The following is a 15,124-nucleotide window of genomic DNA, read 5'->3' on the forward strand; positions in this document are numbered from 1 at the left end:
TTACCTCCGCTGTCTGCGGGAGCTCCCAGTTACCTCCGCTGTGTTCCCACCGCCACTGCCATGCTGCTACCGCTACTGTGCCCTACCAAGCGCTGGAGGCACACGTCATTCATGGACTCAATGGCTTCTAACTCCAACCATCAGCAGCTTTAGCTGCTGCCCTGGGAAGACAACAGAGCACTGGTACATATATCCAAGATAAGGCTTGTTTTTCTCCATGTCAACTGAGGGGGGAAAAAAAACTTGTCTTGGATTCATGTACAAACAGTACTTCCAATCTAGTTACCTAAGAAACTTGAATTCAACTTACAAATTTTGAACTTCGAGCACAGAAAATATTTCCACTCATCAGAAACCAGAGCTGTACCAATGCTTCTCAAATCATTTAGTCTTACAGTAGAATGGACTAGATTGGAATATTACAACCTAAGGTAATACAAAACAGAAGTCAGAAAGAAGTAATAGGAACAGGATTCTGCTCTTGTAGTATATGCTGCATTGTAGCCAAGCAGATGCTTTAGGGGAGCACACATTTAGAGCTTTACGCAATCATAATTTTTCAGGTTGTAAAATGATCCAATAAGTTGCGGGGCAATCTGGTGGTTGCGTCAGAGGATAAAGCGGACCTCTTTAACCAATTCTTCACCTCCGTTTTCTTGTGCAGGGACCGGGACTTCCCTGCTGTGATAGAAGCCGGACGCGAGGGGATCGCCTTCAGACCTCAGGTTGGGGAGGACCGGGTTAGAGAGCTTCTGGAGGGGCTGGACGCGTTCAAGTCAGCGGGTCCGGATGCTCTCCACCCCAGGGTGCTGAGGGAGCTAGCTGGGGTTATTGCAGGGCCCCTGGCACGGCTCTACGAGCGATCGTGGTGCTTGGGCCAGGTGCCGGACGATTGGAAGGTAGCTAATGTGGTCCCCATCTTCAAGAAAGGGAAAAGGGAGGACCCGGGCAACTATAGGCCCATCAGTCTTACCTCAATCCTGGGGAAACTCTTTGAGAAGATCATCAAGGAGCACATTTGTGATGGGCTGGCATCAGAAATGATGCTCAGGGGCAATCAGCATGGATTTATTAGGGGGAGATCATGTCAGACCAACCTGATTGCCTTTTATGATCAGGTCACAAAGGCCATGGACGCAGGTGTCGCGGTGGATGTAGTCTTTCTGGACTTCAGCAAGGCCTTTGACACCGTCTCTCACCCCATCCTAATTAATAAACTAGGCGACTGTGGCATAGATGCCTACACAGTCAGATGGATTGCAGATTGGCTGAAGGGTCGCACTCAGAGGGTGGTGGTGGATGGATCATACTCGACTTGGGGGGAGGTGGGTAGTGGAGTCCCCCAGGGCTCGGTCCTGGGGCCTGCGCTGTTCAATTTCTTCATCAGCGATCTTGATGTTGGGGTGGAAAGCAACCTGTTTAAATTCGCTGATGACACCAAAATTTGGGGGGAGGTGAGCACGCTAGCAGGGAGAGAGAGATTGCAGAAGGATCTGGATAGGTTACAGGGGTGGGCAAACAGGAACAGGATGTGTTTCAATACGGACAAGTGCAGGGTGCTGCACTTGGGTAGTAGGAACCAGCAGCACACTTATACGATGGGGAACTCCCTACTTGAGAGCACGGAGGCGGAAAGGGATCTTGGTGTCATTATTGACTCCAAGATGAACATGGGCCGACAATGCGAGGTCATGGTTGGCAGGGCTAACCGGACCTTGTCGTGCATCCACAGGTGCATCTCGAGTAGAGCCAGGGAGGTGATCCTCCCCCTCTATGCGACGCTGGTCAGGCCGCAGCTGGAGTATTGTGTCCAGTTCTGTGCGCCCCATTTCAGGAGGGATGTGGACAACATGGAGAGGGTCCAGAGGAGGGCCACCCGCATGATCCGGGGACAACAGGGCAGACCCTACAGTGAGAGACTGCGGGACCTGAACCTATTCAGCCTCCACAAGAGAAGGCTGAGGGGGGACCTGGTGACCGTCTATAAACTCACTAGGGGGAACCAGAAGGGTTTGGGGGAGACACTGTTTCCCCTAGCCCCTGCTGGCATAACACGGAGTAATGGGCACAAGTTGATGGAGAGGAGGTACAGATTGGACATCCGAAAAAACTACTTCACAGTTAGGGCGGCTAGGAGCTGGAACCAACTTCCAAGGGAGGTGGTGCTGGCCCCTACCCTGGGGATCTTTAAGAAGAGGCTGGATACTTACCTGGCTGGACTCATTTGAGTCCCGTTTTTGTTTTTAGGGTTTTTTGTTGTTCTCCTGCCCTGGCGGGGGGTCGGGCTAGAAGATCTATTAGGTCCCTTCCAACCCTAAAACTATGAAACTATAAGTTCATATCAAATCAATCTTACTTGGAGTAAGTTTAAGTAACATACATTATGGGAGAAAATAAGGTGACTCATCCAAGCCAACAGATCCTGGTAGCAGCTCCTCAGAGCCAGGAGGCTCCAAACAGTTGTGCTAGGCTCTGGCATCAGCTCTGCACCGGCTCGTGCACCCGTGCATCACAGCGGGCAGTGAGGGAGGGGCCTGAGGCAGCGCGGGAGGGGCCTGAGGCAGCGCAGCCCCGGTCTCTCCCCTGCTCCTGGCATAGAGGTGATGTCAGGGTTCCAGAGCTTGGCGCAGCTGTTTGTAGCCAGCCCGGGCTCTGGGCACCTGCAGCAAGCAGTGGGCAGGCTGCAAACAGCTGCGCCGGGCTCTACGGCTCCGGCATCAGCTCCATGCTGGTGGCAACTGCATGGGCAGCTTGGGGCAGACAGCAGGGCAGCGCAGCCCACCCCGAGGTGCGCTGCAGTTGCCGCCAGCACGGAGCTGATACCGGAGCTGTAGAGCCTGGCACAGCTGTTTGCAGCCTACCTGCTGCTTGTTGCAGCTGCCCAGAGCACAGGCTGGCTACAAACTGCTGCGCTGAGCTCTGGAACCCTGATATCACCTCTGTGCTAGGAGCAGGGGAGAGACTGGGGCTGCGCTGCCTCAGGCCCCTCCTTCATCACCCGCTCTGACGTGCGGGTGCACAAGCCAGTGCGGAGCTGATGCTGGAGCCCAGCACAGCTGTTTCGAGCCTCCTGGCTCTGGGGAGCTGCTGCCAGCCGGGAGCCCCGGCTGCTCCCAGCAGGCAGCTGGGAGCAGCCTGGGCTCCGTCGCTAGCAGCAGCTACCCAGAGCCAGGGTTGGCCATGGTGTGCCAAGCAAAATAGCTTCGTGTGCCATGCATGCTGGGGGTTGCCAACCCCTGCTGTATAGGATGACATGTTTTTTAACTGGCTAAAAAACCTGTTAGGGTGCCAGTCTTACAAACTTAAAAGTTCTCATAATGGCCTAAAAATGCTATCCTGGAAGTTCCGCAAAAACTTACAAACTAGTACCCTTAATTTGTTTTCTGAAGCATCCCCACAAGATCTGTGCTACAATATGTATCAAAGAAAAGGAGTTGAGTCCATCTGAGACTGAAATTAAGGCAGGCAGATTCTCTTCTGGGCTCTGTTCTAGGATTTCTGAACTTTTGGTGAGACAAAAACTATGTACTAGCCACCTTCTCCCTTTTGCACCTTCTCCCTTTTGCAAAAGTGAGGATTTACTACCTAACTAGTCCAAATATGTAGCTTAATGTTCATAGCAGGTTATTGACCATAGAGAGCCAATACCAAGACCAAGTAACAAATGCATCAAACGCAGCACTTCTTTTGGATGTCTGTACTGTGTGGTTTATATAAGGATTGAAGCTAGCTCATAATGGTACAGGGATTTAAGTTTATTAGGAACTGGGGGACCTTTTAGAATGGGGAGCCTGTACAGAAAGCATGGGCTCTACCTCAGCAAAAATGGTACCAAATTGCTGGCATGTAACATTAAAAAGGTGGTAGAGCAGCTTTTAAACTAAAAACAGAGGGAAAGCTGACAGGTGCAGAATAGTACACAGTTCAGATTGACACCTTATAGGGATGAAACTGTAAAAAATGGGGATAAGAACCAGGGTGAAGACAAGCACGAACAAATACCTTTACTGAGTAAACCATCACATAGAAGTAATGAACCAGGCAACAATAAAAAGTACACGTTTTTATACTAATGCTAGAAGTCTAAGATCAAATGTGAGGGACCTTGAATGCTTAGCAGTAAATAACAATGATGTAGCTCTGGGAGTCACTGTGGGCAGCTCAGAGCTCAGCAGCTGTCAAAAAGCAAACAAATGTTAGGGACAATTAAGAAGGGAATTGTGAACAAAATGGAAAGTATCATCATGCTCCTTTATAAATCCATGATACGTCCACACCTTGAATACAGAAATGGGCAACAAGGATGATTAGTGGTATAGAAGGGCTTTCATATGAGGAAAGACCAAAGAGGCTAGGTCTATTTGGTTCAGAAGAGAGATGATTGAGGGTAATGATAAGGGTTCACAAAATACTAAGTGGCAAAGGGAAAAGAAGTAGGGAGTTATTATTTAGCATCTCTCACAATACAAGACACCCGACTTAAACCTAGTGAGTGTGACTAATTTCAAATTGCAGGATTTTACACAAGTGTAAATTCCATCCTTGCCAGTTTGAAACCTGCATTATGATTATGAAAAGGAAGTTCATAGAATGAGGCAAATACTTGTGATAGAAAGTGATTTATAGGAAATTCAGACAATATTCCTGCAGACTTGTGAATGTGAATTAATCCCACTGAATTCAATTAGACTACTCAGGTGTATAAAAATTAAGGGGGGTGGGGCCGGGGGTGAGAGAAAGCGAGATTGTGGCCTAAATATATATCCTTTCATGAGGACAAAGCCACACCACAGCAGTATTTTTCCTCGCATGAGAGCTCAGGCCCCCCATAACGTTAATTTGTACCTTACAAATGAAGACAGCTTAAAATCATATTTTGTACCTTTTATTTAAAAATTAGTAGTTATCTCAGTATTTTTCTTTTACCTGTTTATTCTGCAGGATCGAAAGGCATACATGTAAAGAGCCCAATAAAAAAGTTAAGTACCATTTGAAGTGAAATAGCACCAAAGAGTAATTACAATATAAAAGTCCTTCAATATCCTAGTGAATTATAATTTTCACATTTTAAATAATGTTTTTAAAGCATCTTAAATTAATTTGAAGAATAAAAATATAGCACATGTTTAGATTTTCAGGGGAGGGGGGAAGGGGAACAGCTTAACGTTTAATCCAAATCAGGCAAGTGAAGGTTTTGCCTTCTCAAAAGACCTACACACTTTTAAAGTTTACACTATACTTTTACCAATCTGTAGAACCTTTCTTCTTTTCCATCTCGAAAACATTTTCAGTCAATCTTTGACCTACACTATTAATTTTCTCCCAGCAAACATTTCTCAGAGTTCTAGGGTTACAATCTCCTGGATGTTCAGCCGAGTTACCCCAAATTCAAACACTACTACAGTGCCTCTTTGCTGCCAAATCTTTCCCAAACAAACTTTGTCTCTCAAAAGTCTCAAGAGGTTACGTCCATCTGATTGCTGATTTTTTACTTGTCCAAAGTATATTGCTAAAGTAAGGATTTGTGCCATAATACATGGCTTTATTATCTTATCAGTTTTATCAGATGTGCTCATAAGCTGTCTATCTAAGATTTGAAACCGCGCTGATACCCTTATGGAGAACAGTTACAGAATGTCAAAGTAGAGAGGACTTACTCTCCATCCCCATATCTTTAAATACAATGCAGTTAGACACGCATGCAGCTCTTTAGCACAAAAAAGAGAGAGACCGGTTAGTGTCCAAGATGCATTTGTCTAGAGCTCTGCTTTGTTCTTTCTGACCTGGAAAAGAGCACGTCTGAAGAAATTATCCCACCCCAATGGTCCCTTACACAACAAGGAAGAAAGAAAAAAAAAACATGCTTCCCTTTCATTATACAGAAGATACAGTAAGTAAGAGTCACTGAGTAACAAATCAGTGCAAAGACACAACACTGTTCTATTTTATGGCATATTAACACAGCACAAAGTTCTGAGATGATATTAAGTTGCTCTCTTTAGCACCATTCAGTGCAACTCTTCAAAACAACTTCTGCATCTATTAGTCATTTTTAAATAATCTGTTTAAAGATGAAGGGCCTGAATCAAACCCTTGCAAAATGTGCCTTGCTTCATCAAAGTCAATAAAGTTATGCCTGTTTACATTTTGGGTAAATTTTGCCCAGTTATCCAATATTTTCTTCTTGATAATTAAGGAAAAAGATGCACCTTCACAATGAATCATCTCTAGATAATCATCAGGGATAATGTAGAACCCGATTATAGTATAAACTCTGTTATAGTATGTACTGTAATCCAAGCTGGCAACTAGGGCTATGCGAAGCTTTGGTCACTAATTCGATTTGGCGGAGATTCAGTCCAATTCGGTGGCCAAATCTCTGAATCTGACTCAAATCAGACCCTTTAATCTCTCCGAATCAAATCAGAAAACTCCAAATTGATTTGGAGAGATTCAGAAAGATTTGACGATTTGGACATAGACACAGCTTTAAATGTTTTTTCTACATGCCTCAAGGTGGGTCATAAATACCGAGATGGTGGGGTGGATGGAGCATCCCACAGGAGCGTGGGGGGGGCCATGTGCTCGGTGGTGCACCCGGAAGTGGGCTGGAAGTACTGTTGGTACAAGCCGTGCCTGGTTCCTTGAGGTATGTAGAAAAAAACATTTAAAGCTGCGTCTATGGCCCAATCACTGATTCTCTGAAATCAGCACCGACTCTTCAGATTCGGATTCAGCCGAATCCAAAATCGGGGCAGTAATCTGAATCAATAAATCTAATCACGGTCCCCGATTTGGGCCGAATCCAAATCGAATATGGCCTGTTTCACACACCCCTATTGGTAACATTTCCCCACAATTTCAGCAATACGTTTAAACATAAAGCAAACACACAGACATTGGAGGCCCTTAAAAAAGTCCTACATACATTTTCCCCTTACAAAGTACAAGCTGCTTGATTCCACCCAAGTGCTAAAAATGTAAGAACTATTTATAAAAAGACTGGGTTTTTAAATGCCATGTTTGCTTTAAAGGCTTGTTTCAATAGCATACAAGCTATTTATTGGTGTTCATTTTATTTTAAATTGGTATGTACATGTAGATTGAAGTTAAATCTCTTTTTAGATATATCTTAACCACAGTGCATTAAACTGGTGATTTAACTCATTAACCAGGATATGGATAGTTACTTTGTACAGTAACTTTTTTTTTAATCCTTAGAACTGTATAGTCCGCAAAGGCAAATCTGTCATTCTGATGTAAACAAAATAAAAATCTTTCTATATTTGTTGGCAGGAGGTGAGGAAAATTAATTCCTCAGGTTTCAAGTTTCTTTGACAGAGAATCCAGAACATTCAGATTTTCATCTTCAAAATTAGTCTTCTGAGGCAGTCTGGAAACTGTTTTCTGAGGAAGAGTCAAAATCCATTTCCAGTCCAGATTCTTCAGAATTTGTGAAACAATTAAGATGGGAATCTGACTCTGAAAGCTTCTCATTGCTGCCAGAAACTTGCTTCCCAGTTAAGTCTGTGCAAAATGGAAAATCCCAAAGCCAACTTTCTAGGTCTGCAGAAGAGTGTGGGATTTTAGGATAGCAGCAAGTGGAATGCAACTCTGCAGTAGGTGGGACAGTGTAACATTTTCTTAGTGAACCAAAGCCCTCTTTGCTGTGAAAAAAAAAAAAAAAAAAAAAAAAAGGTTAGCAATTTTTCAATGAGGTTTCTATTTCAGTTACAGTATGAGTGGCGCCATAGAGATTTAGATTTAACATTTTGTCCTTTTCTACCTAGGAAGAAAAAGCGACCAGAAAACGGAGTCCAATGACAGGATAATCCCCTTATGAAGCTGTAGAAAAAAACATAACAGAAAGTTGACATAACTTTCTGATTATGCATCCTTTTTTTCCTTCCTCAACAAGCGTATTCTTAGAATCTTTTGACACGTTAGAATTTGAGGATATTGGTACAGTCCTCTAGACAAAAGCAGAAGCTGAAGAGGACTGACTATTTACTAAGAAAGGAGTTAGAAACCTTTATATTGGGAAAGGGAGAGTTCGGACAATGCTTCTCCAAAAAAAAAAAAGGAAAAAAAGAGTTAGATCTTGGGGCCAGTTCTTTTTCTCCTGACTGAAGTAAGAGCTACCCCTAAGTGACTCTCCAAAGTTAATAACAGACAGAGATCCTAAAAAAAACTGTTTCAAGAAGGATAAAATGAAGGGAACAGACATGAAGGAATTATTTTTTTTAGGACCCACTATTGGTAGGATGGGAAAAATGAAGTGTCCCTTTAGTTAATTCCTCACAAGAGAGATGTCTAGACATCTTTTTGGAACTCCCACCAATATTAGGATGTAGGTTTTAAACCAAACTAATGATAAATTTGGTCCTCTTTAGTCCAAAAAGTGCCAGTGCTACCAGCTGCTTTCTGGAACAACCCCATTAATTAAAAATCCTTATATCAGAGGTCTGGTGTGCACAAATTCTGATGCTGGGAGAAAACCTGCAAATTTAGGCATGATGTTAGCTGGAAGAGGTGGGGCAACGTGTATTCTAAACCAAGCCACAGCATAACCAAAGTGACCCTCCCAATCTTCCTTCGGATCTGTGCAAGAGTGGGAATGGTGGGAAGGCAAACTAAAGATTCTAGCCAAGGCAACAGTGAATGAATATACACATCTTTTTTCATAGAAGTAAGGTCGGAAGGGACCTTGTAGATCTTCAAGTCCGACCCCCTGCCTGGGCAGGAGAGAAACTGGGCTCAAGTGACCCCAGCCAGGTAGGCATCAAGCCGCTTCTTAAAGACCCCCAGGGTAGGAGCCAGCACCACTTCCCTTGGAAGTTGGTTCCAGATCCTAGCCGCCCTAACTGTGAAGTAGTTCCTATGGATGTCTAATCTAAACCTACTCTCCAACAACTTGTGGCCGTTATTCCTTGTTATCCCGGAGGGCGCTAGGGGAAACAAGGTCTCCCCCAAACCCTTCTGGTCCCCCCTAGTGAGTTTATAGACGGTCACAAGGTCCCCCCTCAACCTTCTCTTGTGAAGGCTGAACAGGTTCAGGTCCCGGAGCCTCTCATTGTAGGGTCTGCCCTGCTGTCCCCGGATCATGCGGGTGGCCTTCCTCTGGACCCTCTCAATGTTGTCCACATCCCTCTTGAAGTGTGGATGCACAATAGGGTCCGGTTAGCCCTGCCGACCGTGACCTCGCATTGCCGGCCCATGTTCATCTTGGAGTCAATGATGACTCCAAGATCCCTTTCTGCCTCTGTGCTCTCAAGAAGGGAGTTTCCCATCTTATAAGTGTGCTGCTGGTTACTACTGCCCAAGTGCAGCACCCTGCACTTGTCCGTATTGAAACGCATCCTGTTTTTGTTAGCCCACCGTTCCAACCTATCCAGGTCTTTCTGCAGTCTTTCCCTCCCTACTAGTGTGCCCACCTCACCCCAAATTTTGGTATCATCAGCAAATTTGAACAGGTTGCTTTTCACCCTGTCGTCCAAATCGCTGATAAAGAAATTGAACAATGTAAGGCCCAAGGATCCTGGGTGGTGCCCACTTCCCCCCAGGTCGAATATGACCCATCCACCACCACCCTCCGAGTATGACCCTTCAGCCAATTAGCAATCCATCTGACTGTGTAGGCATTGATGCCACAGTCGCCTAGTTTTTTTAATGAGGATGGGGTGGGAGACAGTGTCAAAGCATCTTATACTTAGGATACCAGAGGCAACATATTATTGAAATGAGGGCTGACATCAGATGTACAAAATGATACTGTTCTGTTCTTGTATACGAAGAGCCAAGAGAAGCACTACAATGGAAGCCATTTCTCTGCTCACAGAAGCTTTTCCAGGTATGTGGACTAGTCAAGGGGTACAAAGATTTTTCTTCTCTCTAGACAGGTAGCTTTGGACTACAAGGCACCTCTTAACTATTCAGGAAGGCCATGAGTGTAGGAATATTGGATGTCACCCATACTCTTCAAGTCTTGGCACTGTTTTTAAAACATGAAGAGAACTTGCGATAGTTCTGTTAGATTTATATGCAATCTTGGAGTAAGACTGATTTCCTTGAGCTGCAACCCTATGGTACCTGTTCACATTTGCTACAGGCTATACAATACTCCACTTCAGTTTGAGCAGAAGTTTAAATTAGCTTCTCTGCTGATCCTCTTCAGTGAAAGTGAATTCAATACTGTTGTTTATCTGTAGTTTCAAAACATCTTAGAGTTTTGAATTACCCACTATTTCCGATTATGCATTCCTATTTAAAAGCAGCAGAAATGAAGAAACCTAGTGATGGCAGTTTTTAAATGCCAAAACAGTAGTTCACCATTGACCATTTTACCAGAAACATCTGGTGGCTAAAGACACAGCTCCAACATAAAGGTCAGTGTTCCTTCTACCCTAACCTAGTCCCTGGTTTAAAAGAGTGTACAACAGGAGAAGCAAAGGTCCTTCCCATATAGTTTCTCATGAAGCTGGCTTCCATGGAAGCAAGTGTAGGGGAAGTGGTAAATCCCAGGAAACTCTCCATCTTAGTTAGCCTTGGAGTCAGTCACCCCCCCTTAGAATAAATAGAACCCATTTCAAAAGTAGTCTTGAAACAAAGCCAACCATCATTGCAGAAATCTATCCTAGGGACAGCATGTTCTGCAAAGGAGCTTTCTGTCCTTTTGACAATAAGCCCCAGCTGGCTGCAAGATGTGAAAGCCCCTGCCCGATGTGCTTTCTTTCCTTGTATGTGTATAAATGTAACAGTTAAAACCTCCTATGCAATCACTGACAGACTTCTGGACCACATCCCAAGTTAAGAAACAAAATATGAATGCTGAGGCATCTGTTTGTGTTTGGGAGCCCAAATGCTCCCTTGTGCAGGGAGAAGAATGCTATTCTGCTTCTTGCAGGGAGCAGGGTGGGGAAGCCGAGGCCAATGCTGCTAGCCTCAGCTCCACCACTCTGTCCAGTCCTCAGTGCGGCTTTGAAATCATGGTAGTGCTCCCCCCCACGCTTGGAGCACTCCGATTGGCTGTTTCCGTCAGCCAGAGTGCAAATAAAGCGTTACAGACAGACAGACTTAGGCTTTTATGATATTAAATTTTCTGAGGCCTCAAAATGTTACATTTATGCTAGGCGTTAGCATAAACACCTGTGAAGTTGACAACTCCTTCCTGATTGCTTAGCCACATAAAAACTAAGAATGTAAAGAACATAAAGGTTGCAAAGGCAAGCACTTTAAAAAAAAAGTCACATTGTTTGACTCGTCCACCTTCCAGTCCCTGTCTCCTTACCTGTAGGCCTTGACATAACCAACGTTATTTTAAGGCCTTGACATAGCTGATGCCAGTAGCTGGATATGGAGCAAGTATGTAGCAGCGTGGGGGGGTTACCTACCTAGTTGACCTACGTAAGTGACCCACCTAGCCATGAGAAAGTTGAAAAAGAATACGGATAACAAAAGTAACAGGGTGATAGCTGCTGTGAGGAGGTGACTGGCAAGAAGTTATGACATCACCACATGTGAAGACCTGTCAAACATACAGAAAGAAAGAAAAAGTGTAGGACATATAAATAGCTAACGAAAGAATTTAACACTTGGGAAGCCAACCTGGGAAGCTAGGGAAGCTATGGAAGCCAGAGAAGATGACAACACCCAGATGCTGGGATTGTGACCCCCAGCGCTGTGACAATGCCTGGCCAGCTGAGTCATGACATCGCGCAGAAGGCCTACATAAAAAGACCTTTATAAACGGTTTAAAGTTCTGTTTGGTATTTAAAGTGGTTAATAAATTTTGGATGAGGCCAGAAGAGCCTCGACAATTAATTATCCATCCATACCACCCCTTAATTAAAATACATTTTGCAACATACCTAGCCACTCCCTATCCTGGACCCAAACTCCCGCTATCTGATCCTTACCACCCATGTCCATATTGACCCCCAGTCTCTTCCTGTTCAACTTTCTCATCCAACTTCAATGTTCTTGCCTCCCCCTGCTCCTTCCAGTTTCTTTGCCTTCCCAAAATTCCTTGAGATTCATTTCATGTTCTCCGTACCAGCCCGATGCCAGTGCCTTCCCACTCCTCAGTTCTCAACCTCCCCTCCACAAAGCATCTTCCTCTAAAGTGTCCAGACCTAGTCTCCTTGCCAAGTCACTACTTTTCTCCCCCTGCAGTGCTCTAGGCCCAGTTCTCATCCCTTCTGTATTTGAATCATAGAGCTTCCTCCTCCATGGTGCTTGAGCCAGCAATGGGGTGAAGTGAGGGTCAATGACAACACACAAGGCCCTGCTGTCAGTTCAGTGTCCCGACTCAGTCCAGCCCAAAACTGCCATTACAAAGACAGTAGACACTGCCATCTATAATTTCAGGCTAACCAGCTAAACTCTGCCAGAGTTAAAAGCAACTGAAAACAGAGTCCAAAAACATTGGTTTTGAACAATCCTGACAATAGCAATCTTATCAGCCATGACTATAATGCTGATAATAAACAGCAGTATCTTTGCTTTTGTGGATCTGGTACAGATTTATTGGGGTTCAAACTGGACAATATTTGCCTACCAAGTTATACAGCTCCTGAAGAACCATAAGATTTGTACCCTTCTCCATAACCTTTTATTCTATAGTGTTTCAACATTTTAGAAAAAATGAACATGCCTAGCATTATATTTATTTAAAAATAAGAAATCCCTGTGGAGCGCCACACTTCCTTCTGTTTAACAACTTGTATGCCCGGCTCTTGGGAAAGAACACAGGAGGGCTAGAGGCTACCGAAATTAAGATATACATGTATGCCACTAGTCAATTTATATGGAACTGGACACCCCAGCAGTGCATTCTTCTCTTGAGTGAAGGACTGAAATAGGTGCTCATTCAAAATGTAACAAACTGCAAGCTCTACACTGAACACACAGCTTGTACAGAGGCAAATTATGCTGCTCTAAAAATAGAACTACATCAATAGCAGCAAGAAGCCCAATAGAAACACTGCTGGGGATGCCAACAAGAACAGTGCAAGGAGTAAACTTGCAGTCAAAGTTTCAAAAGAAGTTAACAGCAGCTGCCACAGTAGACTGAGAGCAAGGGAAATACTAGCAAGTCCAGAAAGAAAAAAAAATTAAAAAACAAACTAAAAACCAAGTGTGCATGTATGGCCCAAAAGGGTATTTCTTTTAAAAAAACAAAACAAAACATGAAAGACGATTCCAGTTTCAAAGCAATGAAGTGGTACCTGATAATGGAGTGGTACCCGGGAATAAGTCACTTTGTGGGAATGGACTCAATACACCCAACCCCTCACCAAGGTTACTCTTGCTTTGTATTTAAAAACCAATCATAAGACCAATTCAGTTGGCACTTTAGTATAATATAAAGACTGAATCTTCCCATCTATTTTGTGTTCAAGAGGATACATAAAACAGTCTTACCAGCCTTAACTTTTAAATGGCTAGATCCATGTTGATGGAAAAGCTTCTCATGATAGACATATTCTTCAGAACACTTGCAGACTGGTATGAACTGAAAGGAAGCTGTCTGATTTGGATTGCTCAGGAGGAGGTGGTCAGAAAAGCAGGCATGTCAAAACAACAAGCAAGTTATTTGTAAGTAAATCCTTCAAAACAGCCTCAAATTGTCATGACCAACAGCTCTGAAGATGGTCTGCCATGGGCTGCCTTACAAGAAAGCTCCAAACATTAGAACTCATGGTAGAGGTGAGATCTTTTATTAGACCGACTAGATTTTTGCAAAAAACGTCTTTAATTGCATGCTTTTGGGCACAAGTACCCTTCCACAGGCATAGGAGAAAAGATTGTAAAAGTTCACCCAAGTAGAAATGAAAGTTCATATTTCACAGGAGAGTTAAAAGTGTGGTAAAATCTCCTGTTTGGCACAGTTAATTTTATGCAGGTTAGGCTCAAAAAAGATGGAATAGTCTATTCACCTCAAAGTTGTTTGGTGGCAAGCAGGATATAGAGTCATATTTCCTTCTGGTTATGATGTTTCATATTTCACAGAAGAGTAAAAAGATGGAATGCTCTTCTGGGCAGTAATTTCTTATGTGGTGAGGTATCTCTGGGCTCTGTGATGATGCAAATTACCTCGAACAAAGGCAGGAATAGGGCTCTCAGGTGGTAAAACCTGACATATGGAAGATATCAAATTTCAGCTGATTTTTTACATGAAATCTTCATAATTTTACAAGGAGAAAGCAAGTTTTACCATCTGAAACCTGAGACCCTGCTCCTGCCTTTGTTTGAGGTAATTTGCATCATCACAAAGCTCAGCCACACTACATAAGCAATTCCTGCCCAGAAGAGGATTCCATCCTTTGTTTTCTCTTCTGTGAAATATGAAACATCATAACCAGAAGGAAATATGACTACATCCTGCTTGTCACCAAACAACTTCAAGGTAAATAGACTATTCCAACTTTTCTCTGAGCCTAACATGCATAAAATGAACTGTGCCAAACAGGAAATTTTACCACACCTTTAGCTCCACTATGAAATATGAACTTTCATTTCTACCTGTGAGAACTTTTCCAATGTTTTCTCCTATGCCTGAGGAAGGGTGCTTGTGCCCAAAAGCTTGCAATTAAATATATATTTTTTGCAAAAATCTAGTTGGTCTAATAAAAGATATCACCTCTACCACAAGTTCTGATTTCTTTTGCCTCAAGACCAATACAGCTACAACCTGGATACCAAACATTAGAATGCATTTTACTACTTCAGTTGTTAATTTCTAGGTAGATTCTAGTTCTTCTGGGAAAAGGACTGAGAACAGCTCTCCATGTAGATCTCCATAGGAGAGCCAACCAGACAGAAATTTCTACCCTACTAAAGACAATATGAAGAAGAGTTCAAAATACTCCCTGCATTACAATAGTACCTGCAGAGTACAAGAAAAAAAATGGAATGAATGTCTTCTGAAGGACTCTATATTCAGAAACAGAGCAAAGACTGGGGATAAAAAGATGGGAGAAAAGGGGGAGGAGAAAGGCGCACAATGTTTCAGCTGCAACTGTCTGAGTTGCTATCAATCTTGAAAACACAGCATGAACCAGTTTACAAAACAAACCTCTCACTTAAAATTATGCTTACTACAGGAAAAGCTCCACTATCCGGC

The 15,124-nt window shown here is 43.5% G+C and overlaps 1 protein-coding gene across 6 annotated transcripts in view; it reads right to left on the minus strand.

The window, feature by feature from the left end:
* Positions 1–15,124, minus strand: part of LOC102378694 (patatin-like phospholipase domain-containing protein 2) — a 60,050-nt gene that overhangs the window by 11,418 nt on the left and 33,508 nt on the right. For 5 of the 6 annotated variants that reach the window (XM_025204098.1, XM_025204100.1, XM_025204099.1 and 2 more), the window contains one exon: positions 6,631–7,667. The exons of the other annotated variant lie outside the window; for it this stretch is intronic. In XM_025204098.1, coding sequence (XP_025059883.1) covers positions 7,376–7,667 — 292 coding nt within the window. In that variant the 3' untranslated portion in view covers positions 6,631–7,375. Of the gene's footprint in view, positions 1–6,630; positions 7,668–15,124 lie in introns of those variants that run through there. 6 annotated transcript variants of the gene reach the window in all.

Source organism: Alligator sinensis, unplaced genomic scaffold, assembly GCF_000455745.1.
Source record: "Alligator sinensis unplaced genomic scaffold, ASM45574v1 scaffold975_1, whole genome shotgun sequence".
NCBI lineage: Eukaryota > Metazoa > Chordata > Crocodylia > Alligatoridae > Alligator > Alligator sinensis.